The sequence below is a fragment of the Tribolium castaneum genome, chromosome 9 (genome assembly GCF_031307605.1).
Source record: "Tribolium castaneum strain GA2 chromosome 9, icTriCast1.1, whole genome shotgun sequence".
Classification (NCBI taxonomy): domain Eukaryota; kingdom Metazoa; phylum Arthropoda; class Insecta; order Coleoptera; family Tenebrionidae; genus Tribolium; species Tribolium castaneum.
In genome coordinates, this window is record NC_087402.1 from 9,373,983 (window position 1) to 9,393,806 (window position 19,824).

At 36.6% G+C, this 19,824-nt stretch overlaps 1 protein-coding gene across 18 annotated transcripts in view; it reads right to left on the reverse strand.

Annotated features, from left to right (window-relative positions):
- Positions 1 to 2,415: 2,415 nt before the first annotated feature.
- kek5 (kekkon 5) overlaps positions 2,416 to 19,824 on the reverse strand; it is a 176,315-nt gene continuing 158,906 nt past the window's right edge. For 15 of the 18 annotated variants that reach the window (XM_064358673.1, XM_064358672.1, XM_015979390.2 and 12 more), the window contains 2 exons: positions 6,547 to 7,987; positions 2,416 to 3,995 (listed from right to left, as the gene is read on the reverse strand). In XM_064358673.1, coding sequence (XP_064214743.1) covers positions 3,247 to 3,995; positions 6,547 to 7,987 — 2,190 coding nt within the window. In that variant the 3' untranslated portion in view covers positions 2,416 to 3,246. Of the gene's footprint in view, positions 3,996 to 6,546; positions 7,988 to 8,263; positions 8,452 to 10,242; positions 11,132 to 11,849; positions 12,004 to 19,824 lie in introns of those variants that run through there. The other 3 variants (XM_015979396.2, XM_008194488.3, XM_064358674.1) reach the window with 3 other exon arrangements.

The window sequence follows — 19,824 nt, forward strand, 5'->3', positions numbered from 1 at the left end:
GGCGTGTTGTCGCAACTCCACTAAAAATAATCGTCCCTTCATTCGAACTGTTTCCCTTTTGTGTAAAAGCTTAATAATGAGATAACGTTGCGCTATAATGGAACGGCCCACGGCAACAGCTTGTTCATTTTTCCCCTATTACGGTGCTTAATGGTGAATATTCTATCGATGTGTGTGCACAAATCTACGCCAGTAATTTTGGCGAAACGTCAGTTGGAATTGTGTTTTTATGACAATGGGGTGCGACTTGATTAGGAACTGAGGGATGCACGCGGCAATAAAATAACTCGTCGGCATAAAAGTTAAGTTGGGCGAATAATTTCGAGCGCCGAAACACAGGTGAAATGCGGCACTTAGCCGAAAACCCTAATATTAAAGTTGGGCAAACCGAGCCCGGATTGAGTTGTTACGAATTACCAAAAATTCCACGAGTTGCAAACCTAACTCTTAAAAAATCGTGCTTTCAGTAAAAGAGCCGCAAGGAGGAAACTATTATAAGGATGGTAAACAAGGGCTTTCAATTACGCTTTTCGTTACATTTCGTACCGTCTTAATGAGTACAGGCGAATACATTTTCTTTTCCTCTGATTTTTTACAAACCTCTTATCGCACTTCCAGTTCTGCAAATACTGAATTATTACAAGCACTTTAGTACTTAGCTTCATCGATTCCAAATCCCTTAAACCGTCTATAGAGTCCAAATTGGCAGATTAGAGTGGGCCCGCAAGCATTAATTTCCTACTTAAATCCAAAGGTGACATTTTTGTTTCGTTGCAAAGAATCAATTCGCAATTTTCAACTTTCGTAACTTAATCCCCGGCTAGAAGCGGTTCTTTTATTGCATTTGCTTGCTCTTACAATCCTTTAATGAGTTAAATATCGGGTTTTATTAGATGGGCCTATTATACAGGGTGAAACTGAATTCACTACATATCACAAGGCGTTTCTTCTTGGAATTGAAAGACTATAAAGCTGCTTTGGAAAACTTTCATTTTTATTTTATTAATGAATTAAACGTGTTTAATTGACATTACAATATCTGCTCTTTTTTATCGCCGTTTAGTAATACCTATAGATAAGGTCAGTGCGTTAGTGTGTCTTTGCAGGGTAGTGTCTGAACTTTGTACCGTGCTTTGTGTCGTAAAAATTGTCCAATTTTTTCCGTGGAATCGCTAGAGCCATCTGCTGTGTCATGGTACCTTTGGCCCTCAAATGCAAGGGAAGACGATAAGAACAGCATATCTGCCAGATAAAAAAAATTCGAGCGTTGTTACCGCAAGATTTATCCTAACGTGTAACTTAGTGAGAGTGCTTGGTGCAAAAATGTGGTCAAATGCCGAATTTCCAGAATAATCACGACGCCTTTTTTAAATGTAAGGTAGGTCAGATGTTTTCGAATTTCTAGTTCAAACTTGTTTTCGTTAGTCAAAGTTTTCTAATCCATCATATTTTTTTCTTGTAACACATTTTGATCTTTACTTAAGACGTATTTGGTATTTCCCGCTTCAATTATCTGATAGTACTCTCAATATTCATAATATTATAACTCTATATCATTTTCTAAGACACGTGGACTGAGATAGTTTTTCCCTTGTACCTTTAATTTCTTCATACCTGTGCTGATAGTTGCCTACATGCCATAGGCGTCGTAAGTGGGTTTTGCCCCACTTTTAAAAACAACTAACATACGAAAAATTAGGAAACACGTGCTGTTACTGTGCTTACGATTAAATATGTGTAGTGAATTCAGTTTCACCCTGTATAGCCAAGCCACCGTGATTCAATAATTCAATATTTGGAAACCTTTCTTCTACTGCACTCCCATTCTAGAATAATTCTGATTTATTTTATTTAAGCAACTTTTCTTATCCTTTTTCCTTAAGAATAGAAAAATTATGTCACATACTGTGAATGAAAGGCATGGAACTATTAATTGCTTTTAGAAAAAAATACATTGGTCAAAGTGCTATAAAATAGAATTTGTTCTACTGTTTAATACCTTTCAAATTTTCAAGACATTGGGTTAGTTTTTATAAATTTTCATTTTGTCGTCGTGTCGCACAGTTTGAGAGCTGCTGTTCCAAGTAAAAGTCGCTTATTTCAGAGGTCTACGTTAACGACATGCTATAAACTGTAGTCTACGTTATTATTAACTTCTTGGACTTTTAGTTATTCTGGATCCGAGTTTAATTGTATTTCATTACTTAACTTCTAGTGTCTGTTATACGGTTACGCTTAGTTTCAGTGTAAATCAATACATGGTTGTTTTTTGCGTCTGGGTGATCAATTGATATAAGTCGAGTGTAGGGTTACTAAAATTTTTTGTTGTTTTCGTTAGTGGATGAGTTCTTGATGAGTTGAAATCGATCGAAAAGTGACTTTGGAGGGGTTTTGGACTAAAAGGAAAGTTCGACGTAACTGTAATATTCTTTTTATTGATCGTTTATGTAGATTTCGTTACACTTAGCTCTATATTTTAAAATGAATATACAGTACAGTCATAGAAAATATGTAACTATATACAATTTGATAGTACAATAATAGTTTTGTAGTTAATTACAAGCGACGATTTGAAAAGTAGGGTAGGTTTGGGTCTCTTATTAAAAAGTGGAACACCAAAAAGCAAGAACTATGAATGTATGTATGATCTCGAAGAGCGCGTTCACGTCCGTCGTTTGCTCGGTTCCATTATCTCAAGTCAATATAAGGGACATAATGACGCATAAACAATGATACTGTATGCAGGCTAATAAAGGCTCTACTGCCGTGAAAGCGCTCTTTACATCTGGCTGAACCTAACCGATTTGTAACTGTCAAAAGATCACAGTTCATCCACTACAACAATTTCTGAGAAATTTCGCCGAGACGATAGAGATAGCGCGCATCAAGCTCTTGTTTATCTAAATTAATAATACTGTTGCGGTGCCATCAATCACAGCGCTGTTTGTCTATGCACAAACGGTTTTGAGATCATAACTTTCCTAGCTGCGACGGACACTCCACCCTCTCTATCATTTCGAAAATGCGCTACGACACACGCGTCCATGGAAGCCCGTAGGAAACACACACGAAGGGTCAAGCACTAGATACACCAGCTATAGAACTTTAAATCGATTTCGTCGTTAAGGCACAGAAAAATTTCATAAAAAATCGTCCGATAAACCCTGTGTCCAGACACTTGGTCCGCACTTTTAGCACCACTATTTAACAAGTCACCAGTGCTGCGCGCACCAGTTTGAGCCATTCTCACACTTCTGTCCCGTCTTCACCTTCATCTTCGAATAGTGGTCCCGTCGAAGTCCTTTTTTTAGGTTTAGGCGGAGGGACCGGCGCTACTTTCACCTTCCCTCCATCTGGGAGCGAGTTCCTCCTGTTGTCGGGACTCCTCAACGCCTCGGCGTTCGCCTTGGCCCACTGCGTGCTCGACGGAGACAGCTTGGGGGCTGCGGGGGGCGGCTCGTTCTCCGCGATGGGGTCGCAGCTGGAGGGGCTCATGGGGAAGAGCCGTATCGACTTGGGGGTGGTGGCCTCCCCCAGCTTGTTCAAGGACAGAGCCGAGCTGCCGTCCACGGTGGTGCGCAGCCCCAGGTTGTCGTAGAGGGGCTCCTCCACGTCGGAGGTGGTGGGGGTGTCGGTGCTCCACCGCTGCCGGGGGCGCCGGGGTATCGTCACGTAGCCCTGACGGGGCACTCGGGCGGGGGGCCCCACGAACGGCGATTGCGATCTGGAGTAAGGAAGAGTTCGGTACAGGGTGTTGGAGTCGTACAGTGGACTGTGTAGTGGCGATTGTGGGCCGTGGTGTGCTGGTAAACGGGATGTGTCTGCTACCGTCGAGGCGGAACTACCGGCCGGGGACACCTGGCACATACGGGGCGGGAAGGGAAGAAGGTCTGGAGGGTAGGTGTGATTACCGCGGTAATCCGGCTCCAGGAGGGTCTGCGATTTGCGGTACGGCGGCATGTCGAAGTCGAACGAACGGGATTCGTCGTCGCCTGCTGCGAAGAAAAACATTATTAAAACCAAAAAAGAAACAATTTCGAACACTAAAACAGCCCTTGACCACAATGCATGCAATATTTACATAATAAGTCACCAAACCAGTAAAATGTTCACGAAAATCGCCAACAAACAGAGCCAGCAGTGTTTATTTGTGTCGTTCCACAAGAAATTTCAGCCACTGCGGAAAATATGATGAAATGAATGCAGTTGTTCCAAATATAAAAAGTAACTTATCCGTCGACATGTACGCTTGCTTCATACAAAAAGCTCAGTTACATTCCATACAGGCAGTACGGTCTAAACCGTCCATTTAGAAGTCTTTAAATTTCAGATAATGATATTTATTTGAAGACTGGTGTACAGCCATAACCCATTAGACTCTGTTGAATGAAAGTATTTCCGTTATACTAAAAGTCGGTATTATAGAAAGATATGCTTTTTTACTGCGTTTTTACTAGGTAACTCGAGTTACTTCAAGGGTATTTTCATCAGCTTTTCCTATACCTAAATAACAATATCTTTCCTTCAGTGTGTTCAAAATTAGAAAAACTTTACAAACACCAAAATTTTAACGTAATTTTTGGTCAACTTTAATTTTATAATTTCACTAGGTGGAAGAAAATTTATTTCTGCAACGATCTGTATAAGCATTTCCCATATTTATCTGTGATAATTTTCAAGTTATGTTGTTTTTTTGACGTTGCTGGAAATTCCTCTACCACTCAGTGAAATAGAATTGTGGCATTTTATTAGAAAATTTTGGGTTAAAAACTTGGGGTTTGCTAACTTTCAAACCTTCTCTTTCAAATAATCCAAAAAAGTATTTGAATTTTTTAAAATAGCATTTTGAAGTCAAAGGTGAAAATCCAAAAATTTTCAAAAAAAATTAAATATTTCGAAAACGGCTAAATTTAAGTACAGAAAAAGCTGATAAAAACTCGATTAAAATAACTCGAGTAATCCAAAAAATGCAGAAAAAACATAGCTTTTCATTAAAAGAAGTTAATAACAATTTCCAGTATAACCAACCCGTGCCGCCATGTTGAAAATATTGATTAGGGCCTAGCGAATAATGGTTATACACAAATTTTTAGATGTTTATCATTATTAGAACTCCCAATACTTCTAATGTGGGGTTTAGGTGGAACAGCCAGTAGAAAATAAGTGTGCTTATTTGCGTTGAACAATTCAATAATTCAAGAAAAAATTAGGTTTCAAACAAAAGGTTTTGCGTTTTTAAAGCCGTTGAAATATTTAAAAATTCAATTTCTGAATAGAGGTATAAAATTTCGCGGTTTAGGTGCCAGTTTATCAGATGGAACATTAAAGCTCACTAAGGTAATGGCGCTAAATGAATCTATAAAATGGCTTAACTGACCAAACATGCAAAGCGTTCCATAGAAACCTTCGTTATAGTAAAACAATCAATTCATTTCTACTGCAAACACTGCAAATTAATTTGGAAAACTAAAAACTGCTCGTTCCAAAGCCTAGACTTGCCTAAAATGGTGAGAGATGAGTCTCTAGAAGTAAATCTACAACAAAACAAACTCATTATTATAATAATTTTACAGTGTTTGCAATAGCAATGAATTGTTAAGCAAAAATTTTTAGCTTAAAAGTTTAGAACGATTTCAAGCATCACGGATAAAAATATTTTGAACAAACTTATTATTAACTTGTTTACTACAAAACGTTTTTAATCAAAATTGTTCAAGCTGCGTAGGTTTAAAACCGAAAACAAGCTACATGTAAATAAACGTAAAACGTAGGATAAACTAATTATGCGATTTCAGTGCGATGGTGATTAAATTGTCGAAACGAAAAACAATTGTTTTCAATGCGAACAAACATAGTATTCGGTAATTTAATAAAAATATTAAATAGGTACTTGATATAACATTAGAAACTAAAGGAATAATTTATTTGAGAACATACTTTGTAATCCTGGTCCATCAACAGATGCAAATTGTTTTTTATTGTTCCGAATAATGAAACAAAATTACAAACACCCGCAAGATTTTTTTACAGTATTTCAACACACTAACTTTTTTGAATTCTCGCTTACTGGAATTTCTGATTTTGATGGCATCTCAAATACGCATACAATCAGCCAAAATTGTTTCCGATTTTTTAAAAAGGCGATATGATTAGCCATCATTTAAATAACAAATGTGCAAAATTGGGTAATTTCAATTACAACGTCAACTGCTCAAAACAGAATGAGATTGGCATGATTTCCTTAAATTATATTAACTCTGCAGGTTAATTATCATAGAATATTGAATACATCTGTTAATTATATGATAATATTAAAGCTATTTAATTAGCTTAAGTGGATCGTTAGAGTAGGCCGATTTGCCAAATTTGTTTACAAATTTTCCAATTCCGTATCGCGTATGCTTCCCTCTCCTTGTATCTATTTGAAATAAACATCACGTCAGAGAATCAACGAAATTTCGCTCAAGTCTTGCAATTTTCTTCCAACTAGTAACTACATCTCGTTACTTAACGAACCAAGTGCATCCGCAGCACTATCAAACTTACCAAAAACCGAGTCGCTGTCTAGGAGATTCTTTTTTGCTTCGCTAACTTCCGTACCTCCGCTGTTCACCGACGGGGGCACTGAACAGATTCTGGGCGGCTTCATCACGGGGTTAACGTCCGTAATGAGCGCCTTCTCCATGTCCGGCTGCCCGTGAAGTCTTATACACTCGTCGGAGGAGTCCTGCAGGTCCCTCCTCTTGGTCGCCATCCCGTGCGTGCTCTTCCTGCAGCAGCAGCACACGAGGATGAGGATCACCACGAGGGCGATCACTCCGCCGATACTCAACGCTATCACGAGGGGGAGGGTCGCCCCGAAGGCCAGCGGGCCCCCTCCCCCAATCCCCCCGATGGAGGAGACGATCAAACTGACGTTTTTCTCGTCGGAACCTCCCGGATTTTTCGCGACGCATTTATACTCGCCCTTGTCGCGGTAATTCACGTTTGTTATTGTCAAATTATTCCACGTGTAGTCTCCGACTTTGCGTTTGGAAGTGATGAAGCGTTGGGTGTTGAGTCGGGGGTCTCGGTCGATTATTCGCCCGTTGGAGACCCAGTCGACGTCGGGCTGGGGGTCGCCCAGGACGCGGCAAGTGAGGGTTATGTTGCTGGTGGTGGCCTCGATGTGGGTGCTTGGGAGCGGCTCCACGATCTGGGGCACACAAGCGAAGACGATGTTGTCATCGGTCCATAACCGCCCCTTCAGAAGGGGCGGCTCGGCACACTGGGTCTGGGTCGTTATTAAATTGGCCCTTTTGGTTTGATTTCGGAACTCCTGGAGGCGGCAGTCGCAGATCCAGGGGTTGGATTCGAGATTCAAACTGACAATTTTCGGGAAATTGTCCAAAAAGTCGGAACTCATCACCGTCAGCTTGTTGTAAGCCAAGTTGAGATGCTGGAGCGCTGGGAGAAGGAAAAACGCCGAGTCATTGATATACTCAATTTCGTTATGGTCTAAGGATAATCTCTGCAGATGTGTCATATTGTAAAACAACCCCTGGTCCAACCTCTTCACTTTATTGTGACTCAAGGATAAAATCCTTAATTTGCGGTTCTCTTCGAAGATCTTCGATGTTAAAAGCCCGATTGAATTGCGCGATAAATCCAATTCGATTAGTAAAACTAGGCCCTTGAAGGCAGTGTCGTCCATTGCACTTATACTACAGTTGACGAACCTTAACTTATGAATGTCTCTAAGCTCCGCATTCACAAACACTTCACGGCCTAAATAATGCAAAGGGTTATTCGAAAAGTCTATTTCGCGGATTTCCGAACTCAAATCTTTCGGTATTTCGCTAAAATCGCGATTCGTACAATCTGCTGTCCTTTTACCGTTCGACCAAACGCACTTGCACTTGTTGCACTTTTTTTCCCAGTCGTCGTTATTCGCAGATGCCAGACTCCAAAGCACCATCAGGACTATAAGCCGGTGTGCCATCTTCATCTGCAACAAGAATACGTCGTTCATTAACTGATTCAATTAAAAATTTATTTGAGTTAGGTCTAAGTTATTTGCACCAGAAGCGGACGGGAAGATGCGAGTAATTTTAATTAAATATTTAGTGAACCTTGCGGATGCACGAGGATTTGCAAGATGTTGTAGTAGCTCCATCAACTCAATTCAGCTCGATTGGTTTACTGATTTTTTCATTTATTCATAAATAAAAATAATAACTTATCCATCAGCAAAACGTTTATTGAAATATCAATGCTAATTTACCTCTTGTAACCTTGACACTCTTCATTCGTCTGCTTTCGACTATAATACAGGGTGATTCTTTTAGGGCTTACATTCGAAACTTTTTAACTTTTAATATAGCTAGAGCTTTAAAATTTTGTATACGATCCAAATCGACCATTCTAAATAGTAACCACACATTTTTATTGCATATTTGAATTCACCTTCTCAAGCTGAGTATCTATCATAGTTTTTGACATATGTCTATTTTTTTTGTTAAAATTTTGATTTGCAAAGGTTTATCTAAGATTCTAAGACATACAACCCTTAAATCCTTTGAGACAAGTGAGTATTTTTTTTGTATTCGATAACCGGAGGTTCTGCTAGAATTTTCAAAATTGTCAACTGCCAAAGTTCATGGCGAGTATTATTTTTTTAATCGTTATCAAAAAACTGCTATAACTCAGTTTTTTTCAAATAGAACGACCCTATTTTCTTAACGGCAATCGAAAAAATATCTATATTTACGGTGACTTTTATTAATACGTCTTATATCTATCTCTTATAGTTTTTGAAAAAATCACAAGAAAACAGATTTTACTTCGTAAATTTTATAGTCAATCAAGTAGTAGACGTTGCAAAATGGTGAACAGTTGTCGAACTACAAAATTTTTGTTTTAATTTTTAACTGGTTCATTATCGAATAATCAGTAAAACAATAATATTTAATTATGGTTTATTATAACTTAGTGAATTATGTAAAGTAACTCAATCAGTCTGACATCGACTTTTGAACTTCTTGAATGAACATAGTGAACAAATCGAACATTTCTTTTCATTAATAGTACAATTATATCGTATTTTTCGAAGGTTTACTTGATTAAAAAATGAAAATAATTAACTATTTCGATTATTCAAAAACTGTAAGTGGTAAATATAGAAGATGTTTATAACAGTCTGCAAAAATGTTCTTTTGATTACCATTGAAAAAAAGGTCCATCCATTTGAAGACCCTTCGAACCTACGAAAGCAGGCGCCAATTTCTAAGAGTATATAAAATCTTAAGCTCTAGCTACATTTGAAGTTAAAAGTTTCTAATGTGGGCCCTAAAAGAATCAGCCTGTATATCATACAATACGAAAAAGACATAAATCAATTTACCAGGTGTGTTATAAATATGGGCCCTGATTTTATATAATTAATATAATTTTATATAATTTTATATAATTATTTTATATAATTATTTTATTATTTATTATTTTATTATATTATTATTTTATTATTTATTTTATATAATTTTATATAATTAAAATATAAAAATATGGAGAATAAATACCTAAATTGCGTGATTGTTTGTTGTACTCAAACATGACTAGAAATTCTTGCCAACCTTCGCATAACTACATGAAATAGTTATACGCCTTTAAAATGCTACTCAAAACAATTTCAAAATATTTTGACATCGCCTTTCTTAAAAAACACAGAGAGGTTCAAGGATACTTTGCCTCAGAAGCAAGAACGGACAATTCAATTTATAAAAAAAATCAAGTAATTTGTGATAAAAATTCAATTCTGACTGATTTTTTTTGTACCCGGACTTCATTCTCCTATCGTAGGTTAAAAGTTATTTTAGTTTGCAGTGTAAACATTTCGAAAGTAATCCCTAATTTTCAAGGTGCATGAAAAACAAACCAAAACCTGCAGAGATATTTTTATTCAGAGAGTGGATTAGAGAAATCGAAAAAATTGCAGGGATAAAGAAAAATAAGCTAATCGTGTGTTTGAAATTAAGGCCAGGTAGCGTCGAACCGTCGAACTCAATTTTCTCCCGGATTTTTAAATTATGAAAATCGTATTTCCAACACCGCTTCAATCCAAGTGTCTGATCTGCGAATAAATGCTTTTGAGGTGAGGATTACTACTCAAAAGAAGTGTACAAAAACAAAAATTAATCCGCGATTTGTTGAAATGGAGAGTCTGTTAGGGCACTCAACCCTCCCCACTCCGGGTAATCTACTTACCACGTCCTTGGTACTCCACCATGCAGGAGTAAAATATCTTTATCGATTCCTTAATAGTCTTGCGAAAGTTGGAAGGCAGTGGCGTAAAATCAAATTTTATTCGGGACTACACCCCTTCCTAATTTACATTCAGAACTTCAGCATCGTCATTTATTAAAATCGGTTTGTTAGAGACATCCTTCCGCTTGATTCGGCGGAAAGACGAGAAAAACTTTTCCCGAACACACATTCTACAATAGTCCACTAATAAACGTATTAACCCGAACACTTTGTATGAGATGACAATAAAACGTGAAGCAGAGTTGATTCACGATTTGCAATGTTGCCGAGCTTTGTCGCTACCTGCACATTCCTTTCCTGCTCGGCACAATACAACGAAGAAATGTTTCATTTCCAACTGAAGACTAATCATGTTAAAAGTAAATCAACCAGTCGCAGCGTTAATATTAAACAGCACTGCTGGAACTGGAAAATTTCCATCATAATCAATAATTTATTGTTACTTAATATATAACGGAACATTTGGTCTCCTCTACTTTGTTTATTTTGCTAAAACTTCCGCCGGTTAATTTACCAAATATTACAAGGCGTCTCCATTTCACAAAACCAGCAATTTCGTTACAAGCTAGAGAAACATGGCAATGTTGCAAACTGGTTTAACTGAGTCAAAGTTGCGTGTATGGTGTTGGTCAGTGCTTGTCAAATTGCAGTGTTATAAGCTAATTTATTGCCGAGTGACTTGTACTTTTATTGATCTTTGACCAGCTAAACGTTTTGTTAATAAATATCCTCCTTTGTTATGCTGCGACCTTATTGCTTTTCCTGTAAAATATCCATTAATGAACTGGGATAAAAATAACAACCTTGCAAGCCGTATTAACAGATAATGACTAAATTGCAGTTATCCTATCTGTATTACGCTGAAAGTGCTTTAAAATAATTAATGGGTCAAGGATGTGACCCCAAGACTGTTAATAAATAAAGTATTGTTTATAAAATAATACGACCACACATGTCCTTTCGCTAATGTTGCAAAGAGCACTAAAGATTTTTGTTTTATTTACGATAAATTAGCGATGAAACGTGACAAAAATTACGATGCGACTGCGAAAGTTTTAATGATTCTTTGGAAAAATACGTTTGGTGGAAAATATTGCAGTAATTAAAGTAACTATGACTGGGGCTGCTTGTCGTCTAAAGTTTTTCGAAATGGATTCAGGAAAACTTATTCGAGTCGAGTAAATACATAATTTATTATAAATACGAGTAGACGCTTCAAAGTACTTGATGTACTTCATAAATAAATTCCTACTTTGTTTTCATTTACATTATTTATTTTGTTCCCTTTCCATATACTTATATATAGTTATGTTTACGTACGTGTTTGCATGCGTCTAAATATTGAATTTGTTGTAAGTATACAAATAAACCGAACTGCTGGCAGCTATTTACGCTTTTTACTTAATTATATTAATTTGATGTAAAAGTTTATACAATTTCGGCCATTTACGTGTTTTTTGTAAAATAAAACAGATTATTTGTTCCCGTTCCCACAAACACAAATGGAGAAAACAATACAAATTTTTCAAAAACTGGAAGATACTTACATGAAGATAATTCCCAATGTTAACAAAAGTAAATATTGGAATAAGACATAACAATGTGAATCTGTAACTTTTTCCAGGTCAGGAGTCAGTTGTTACGGTTCATTGTGCACGAATGAACAAATAATGACTATTTCGTTTAGATTAAGAACATGTTAGAGATATTCGTCAACTTATCACATATGTGTCAGGCAAATATATATTAGTCGATATATTAGTCACAAAAATGATTAATACGTGTGAACTCAACGCGCAGCGCGACCCTGTTCGTTGTTCTAGATCATGATGGCTTCATCAGCTTTTTTCAGGACGTGTCTATGAAGAGCTGAAACTTTTGTAATAACCTGTGTCCATGCAGTGTGCCAAAGTGGCTAATTAAGTTAATTAAGCAATGCATTCTGAAACAAAACTGAATGAGAGAGGAAAAGGAAATTTCATCTCGTCCCTTAATTGAGGAAGTGTAGGAGGGCTTTCCACTTTATTTAAAAGAAATACATGGAAAACTAGCTCCTCAAAACAACTAATTAAAAATTGAGATGGTTTTGCGCGAGGCAAATTTTGATTAATTATTCAACCGGTTGTTGCGGATTTCGAGAGCCGATCACAACAACGGATGACGGCGGAAATTGGTGATAATTACTTATTAATTGGCTGGCAGATTTAATCGACTGTACACGAAACAACAAATTAAAAACGGTCCACGCGCAACAAGTTGGAAATTCGGGCTTTTAAGTTTTAACCTTTAATAAAGGAAGCGCTTATTAGCTGCTAGAGGCGAGCTTTCGTTTGCCATTGTGAGATTATTTCGTTTGGAAAGCTAAGGTAAACCAGCAGCTTTTCATTTTAAAACTTACGACAGAAAATATTTTCAATGCAGCTTCGGTTAATAAAACAAAAACTAAAAATTACTAACGGTGAGCTTTCAGCAGGACGGTGGACGTTGAAGTAATTATACCGTCGCTCAACCGGAGAAAAATAATGTCAAACTAACGTAATTGGTGATTAAAATTTGCGAGCCCATTTATTAATTACCACTAGCTGACCCAGCTTCAAACGATTTTTAATTAAATCAGGCAAATATCTCTGAAAAACGTATCGTGGTTTTCGTAATTAAATCAATTTAATTTCACAAAGTGGAGATTACATCAAACCTCTACTACCCTTGACATAAAAAATGCTTTGTTTGGGGGAAAATAATTATACATAAATTAATGTGTGTTAATCCCTAACAATCAAATTTGACGTGGAAAATAAATTACTCCTTTAGAAAATCCTGAATACAATTAAGTAACAAAATGTAAATACAGTATCGATTAGTAACGCGTTTAATTGAATATCATGGTTATGGCCATCATTCCGAGTCTAGATTCTATCAAGACTGTTTAATTCATGTTCACGCTATTTTTTATTTTCTAAACTTGGGCAGCGGTATTATCACAGTGCCGAGGTTGGCACTGAAAAATGAGCCGACAACATGCACCATTTCGACCACGTTTCTTTTTAATAAACTTGTTAAAATAGCGTCAAATTTGGTAAAACAGTGCTGTTAATTAAAGTATTGTTTGTGGAACCGATTACAATTAATGGTCGGGCAAGCTAAACACTATTATTTTGAAAATTTATGAACGTTTCGGTTTTGAATTAAAGTGCACTTCCATTGTTAAATCGAAAAGTGTGTCTGCAAACATTTGGTATTTTTGCGCAACGTCTATCTAAAAAGTTCAGTGTTGACGCTTCGGCTGCTATCAGATAAAATCAGTAAATTTTGAGCTGAAAAATATATCAACAGCAACGTTTTAACCAACACCACAGCAATATCCGTATCTGAAAGCTAACATACGACGATTGCCCCAGAATTCATCTTTTTTCCAATAATGGCCCAAACACACAAGAGAGATTTATTGTTGTGTAGCTCGGAAAAAAGAATCCACTGACGAAAACTTAAAATACATTATTGCGTTTAATTAACATAAAAGAGAAGACGCATTTCCGCCGTTCTGTAAAGTTTCAGACGTCTGCTCTGCCATTATAAATTAAAGCCCAATTTAAAATTTAATTTTTCTTCGAGAAACGGGCTAAGAACTTATTAAACTTTTTTATACGACTCGCATGTAAAGTTACATCTATATTTCACAGAAAAAAGTTAGACAGGCCGAAATAATTCTTATAAATATTTAACATTGCTCTTAATTTGGCCTTAATGCGGTTTTGTCTCAGACTTCCAACTTCGTTATGGAATTTTAAAATAGACAATGCCGACGAGCTTATTCAATAAAAACTGTGTTAGTCATGCCATCACGCTTCGAACATAGTTAACACAATGAAATCCAGAAATTTAATTTCATCCTAATTAGAATTAGCCTCGTGTGCCTACTGTACTGTTGTTAGCTTATGTGATATGGATATTTCATCACGTGTCGCGTTACAACACGTAAACTTAAAAGGACGATGTGCTCGGAGTGCCATAACGACGCCCGCAATGAAAAAATGCAAAATTACATACACTACTGCCAACACTCCAAAAGATTTGTTTTCATGAATTAATACCCCTGTATTGTTTACTAAGTTGTACCTAAAAGCCATAAATGGCAAAAACATCGTCAAATCCTCAATAACGTAAAAATGTAATCACGAAATGGAGTAATAATCATAAATCCTGTATTATATCCACAAAATAAAACACTCAAACCCCGTATCGAAATCGGTGACTATAAAATATAAATCACTGCGAGTTGTAAAAAATACATGCATATCACACGATCCACTTATGAAAAAAAAAGAAATTTCGTCCCTTTATGGCCACCCCCTGCGGCGGTAGACAAAGACACGTCCAAATCTAATTACCATATGCAATGACATTATTTGGGGCTTACGTAAAAAGTGTGCGTGTCGGCCCTCATCCTGGAGTTGTTGTTAAAAGTAAACAGCGGTAAAGCTTAATATTTTACCAGTTACTAAGCTATGCATGAGAAGTTCTCTGAGGTCCCACGCGAGATTTAGACATTCATTACCTACGTCGTCTACTTCATTATTTAACTTTGGGCTAATAACCACATGCTTACTGAGCTTTCATTCCTTGCTTTCGCCGTCTTATTTTTAAGCCTCTTGCATATTTAAAGACGCGGAACGCGTCAGAGTGCGATTCCTGAAGAGGTAATTACAAAAGTGCGATTACGAACGATAAAAGAGATAATCGCTTTTTTGTGGTCACAATCGATGAGGTTTAATACAAGATTGCATCCGGAAAGTGGGTGGTTTGTATCTGAAATTACACGATCGGAATGAAAAACAAATTTAATTTACTCCGAGCACAGTTCAAAAAGAGAATGCGCGGAATACGGGTGTAAAACACACTTTGGCCAAGTATTCACGTATTCCATTAGCGTTACTGGTATTTGTATAATAAAGGATAGTGCAGTTACGGACGTTTTACGGCCAATAGATAAGAGGCGGGACAAATGGAGTCTCTGGACACGGATCAACTTGCATTTTTCAGATTTATTTCAACTCAGACTTTGTGGTTCTAACAGCGCCGTAAATGAAACACTAATGACAAACAGCGAATTTAAAGCGAAACAGAAGCAATCAACGAGTCAAAAGAACTAATGGCTAGAACACATGCAACCAATCGAATGCAGTATCCCGGTAACGAGCAATAAAACAGAAAAATCACTGAAACAAAGGGCCTGAAAAATTTTAACAACAGCGAAACGATCTGTTCATGGTTGGCTCTGTTCTGTCTATTAGAGCTGAACAACACCTCTTGTAAAATGGAAAAAAAAACTCCGATTAATTTGGTGCTCAATCAGTTATTTTATAAGCAAAATAAAGACGTGCTGATCAGTTAGAACAAAAAATTTTAAATAAAGTTGTGCCAGAGTCAGGATTAAGTTCAACGAAATTCATTAGCTAAAGCTGTTGATTGATCTGAATTATTAGTGAATGTTAAATGGCGACTAACTTGCCTTGACAGATATTGATTTCCTGAAAAAGCTCGATTAAAATTCCTCAAAAGTTAACGGGAAAATTGTGGCACCCACGACTTTTTAATCCTATTTTGTTTGGTTGAATAATTTTGCAAAAATAGCGGCTGGTCGATTAGTAACAAAATTAAAAGTCATTTTTACTATGTCTTGTACAAAAAACACCTCACCAGTTAAATTAAATGCCCATCCAATTAGGGATGTGTCAGTTCCAGTTATATTAAAATGTTCAAAAGTAGTATTTTGACTGATTGCATGCCACCAAAATTGAAAACAAGTAATGTGTAAAAATGTTTATTATAATAGTTTGCTGGAACTCATTTTTACGGAGGAATCTTGTAGCAATTTCCAGCGAGTGGATGAATCTTAATTAGTAATAAATGTCTACAACAAAGAAAAAATGCAATTAAGCTTGAAACGCTTCAAAGTAGTGAGAAGTTGTGCAAAAACTACATCTGCGATTAAAACCGACCGTTGTAAAAGTTGAAAGAATTAATAGTTAATTAAGTGTAAATTCTATTTCCCTTTTGGATTTCAAAACTGCTAATGGAAAACTCCCCCAGTTTAATCTACTCATAAATCCTAAACCTGCCGTTCTTTGACTGACGTTCCACCAAATAAAACCAACTCGAAGGGAGTCGTCTGACCCAGAAAATAAAGTAAATGTCAACGTCTTGCAACAATGTCGAAAGCCCAAAATAAAACTCACATAATTTCCATTTGAAAGAAGTTTGTTGTTTAGTGTTGTTTTCACGACAAGCTATAGTCGGAACCAAATTGGGAAAATCCAATGGCTTTCTCGTGAAAGTTAATTTTTACAAAATATGCTTTTCATTTAACATTAAATTCCGGATAATAGTACCTTTATTATGCGAGATGATGCTCGGTCGCATTAGACGCAGTCATACTATAACTTTTTAATACCAGTTAAGGCGAACTGGTGGCCTTAATCGATAAGGAATTGATGGAACTTTACTTAAGAAAATTCAGTCGTCAGGACCACAAATAAATTATTCGAAGTAAACAAACCACATTCATAAAAAAATTAAAGGAGATACCTGCTACAAAATTACTTATCGATCTTAGCGAGACGCTCCCAAACTAATTTAAATAAATCCGTATTTCTTTTAAACATAAAATTGCAACAGACTTTATAACAACTATTTGGCAAACGCATCAGTGCTAATTTCGCCTTTGCTCCGAACTCATATCCTGCAACATAAATCTGCATTATGCATTAATTTTGCAGGAAAATCCACCGTCTCGCCGACCTGCGAAAGCACATAAATCCCTCTTGCGCCGTGATATCGCGAAGATTCTATCGATAATATCCTATTAATTAAAACAATCGTTAGCGCTCCTCAATTTGTTCTTGATGGATGACATAGCTCAGCTTTAGATCATGCGAGGAGAATTCTATTCATCGTCGGAATGTTAATGTGTGGCCGCGTGTACCGAACATTTGTAGTGTGACAAAGACATTCATGTCGCTTTAACAATGCCCCGTTTTATGTCTACCGAGATACACACACTTGGACTATCCCTTCGAACATGAAGATGAATCGTTTGTCACGCGACGCGCTTTGTACACCGATAATTAGATGCACACGAGTTTTAATCCCAACTTCCAATGTGTCGCATGATGAAGGACCATTCAGGCGAAGTTTTTCATTTGTGACTAAAGTGTGTGTTTTGAGCAAATCGTTGCGTCACATGCTAGTCTACAAATTAATTATTTTTCCCCCCAATTCAAAAATTAATAAATATTTGCAGCATTCTGCTGCAGTGAATCGATAAAATTCATGTTTCGTGGGAGGTGAGCCGACACGTGCTGATTAACTTAAGTACACGTTATTTTAGCGACTAATGAGTTACGGCCAATTTCATTAACGTCAATGACAAAATGGGGGCTTTTAATGGCATAATAAATACACACTCTCGAGGTTCAAAAGCCGGGACCTGGCACAACATCGTCGTAAAAATGCTCATCTATTATTGAATTGATTTGGGTGGAGAAACTTAGAGCCGACTAAATTAATTGTTAATAAGAGATAGGGACTTAATTGGCTGGAAAGGTGGGTTCGGTGGTATTGTCACCTGATTGTGCTACGAAAGTAATAAATTATTTATCTGAAGAAAATCGTGTAATTACTTGCCTCTGGTGGTTGTAGATAAAATTTTCAAAACTGTGATTTTCTCTAATTTCAAGTTTGATATGAGTTTACAAACTTTTAATGAAAACCACCTAAAAGCAAAATAATGTTAACAAAATCAAAGGTTGGAAATTTTGTATGTAACAGTCCAGTGGCCAAAATATGTATAATTTTTCATTTAAATTTTCATCTAAATTCAGGCGGAAACATGCTATCTGTTATCTCCAAAATCCAACTGTATCAGTTATCACCACTATTTTCGGTGCAAATTGTGAAAATTTTAATAAACATGACTTGACTACTGACAGGGATTTAAAACAGTTTAATTCGTCCCAAATTTCGAAATTTATTCTTTTTTTAATAAACATGACTTGACTATCGACATGGATTTAAAACAGCTTTAATTCGTCCCAAATTTGGAAATTTATTCTTTTGTGATAAAAATGCTCTTAAAATAATAATTCACAATCAACAGGTATTCAATTAATCACGGGCAACAGAACGGACAAGCGCTCCGATTTTCAATAATTACTGACTTTTTGAGAAGTGCAGCGATAAATCTTCGTGTCACATTTTTACGCTGACAAATTATGTGAGATTGTTCATCCGTAAAATTTCTCATTTGAGATTAAACAGTTTGCATGAAAGCCCTATGACCCTCTTGGATTATTAAACGAATTCCTGTAAATATGAATTTATAATATTGACGGTCCTCGCATTAATTAAATGAACATTGAAACATTTCCCATTTTACTCCCTCATAAACTTAATTATCCAACATGTGTTTTTAAAACACATCGCGAACCTCGTTAAAATTGAGACTTTTAACGAGTAACATAATTCGTGTTTAACTTTTAACTGCCGAGGGAGGTGGGCCACCTCTTTCTGCGCTGGATTATCCAGATGAATAGGGCTTTTAATTCATTAAGGTGCGTCCATTCTGTCGAAAGTAAGTAGCGTTCGAGGACAATACGTGCTGACAACTGTGTGTAAACAGGCCTAGCTGCTGCTCTCAAGCCGAATTCTGGGCGAAGAGCAAATATTTGCCGGTGCAAACACCGTGGAGATGATGTCTAATACTCCCGCCTGGTGTAAGAGGGTTAAAACGCTTCCTGGTCGTTGTCGTTGCGAATCGATGGCGATTACTTCCAAAGAACTTCTTTAATAGGCCCTGTGTCGCATAAATTTTCTCCAATAACAATAAAATTTTATTGAGCTTGTACGTGAAGTCGTCAAATAAATTATGTTCGCGGGAGAGCTTAAGGGTTGCTGTTTGTACATAAATTCAACAATAAAGCCCCTGTTACCATTAACAATTGAACAGAGAGCTTTCGAAACAAGAATCTGGAAATTAATCGGTTTTAACGTGAAGGCGATGGATTCAAATCTGACCTAGTTTGCCAAATTTTAGAACTTGCCTACACTACGGGTAAATTAATTTATTAAAGGATTCTTTGCCTCCTTACTGTAATTTTCGTTTTATATTCACTCACATACGGGGGTGTCAACTTGCTCTGAACTTTGTAGTTTCAATCATTTATCATTTTGGAATGGCTGTGTTTACAAGTGAATATTTCTGTCGACGCTTAATCAACGTTGAATTTTAATAAACTTTATCATTATTCATGTGCTGGCTGCAGCAGTTCAGCAACAGCAAAAATAACAATTAATTTTAATTATTTTTAAAAACCATAACGGCCCACATTAGCATTGTTTAAGTTTCCCGAACTAAAACAAAATTTATATCTATTTTATACACTTAAGCTCATTTATGACTTTGAATGGATTGTAAAGAACGTTTTATTTCACTTTTATGCCATTGTTGTATAGAATTATTGTATT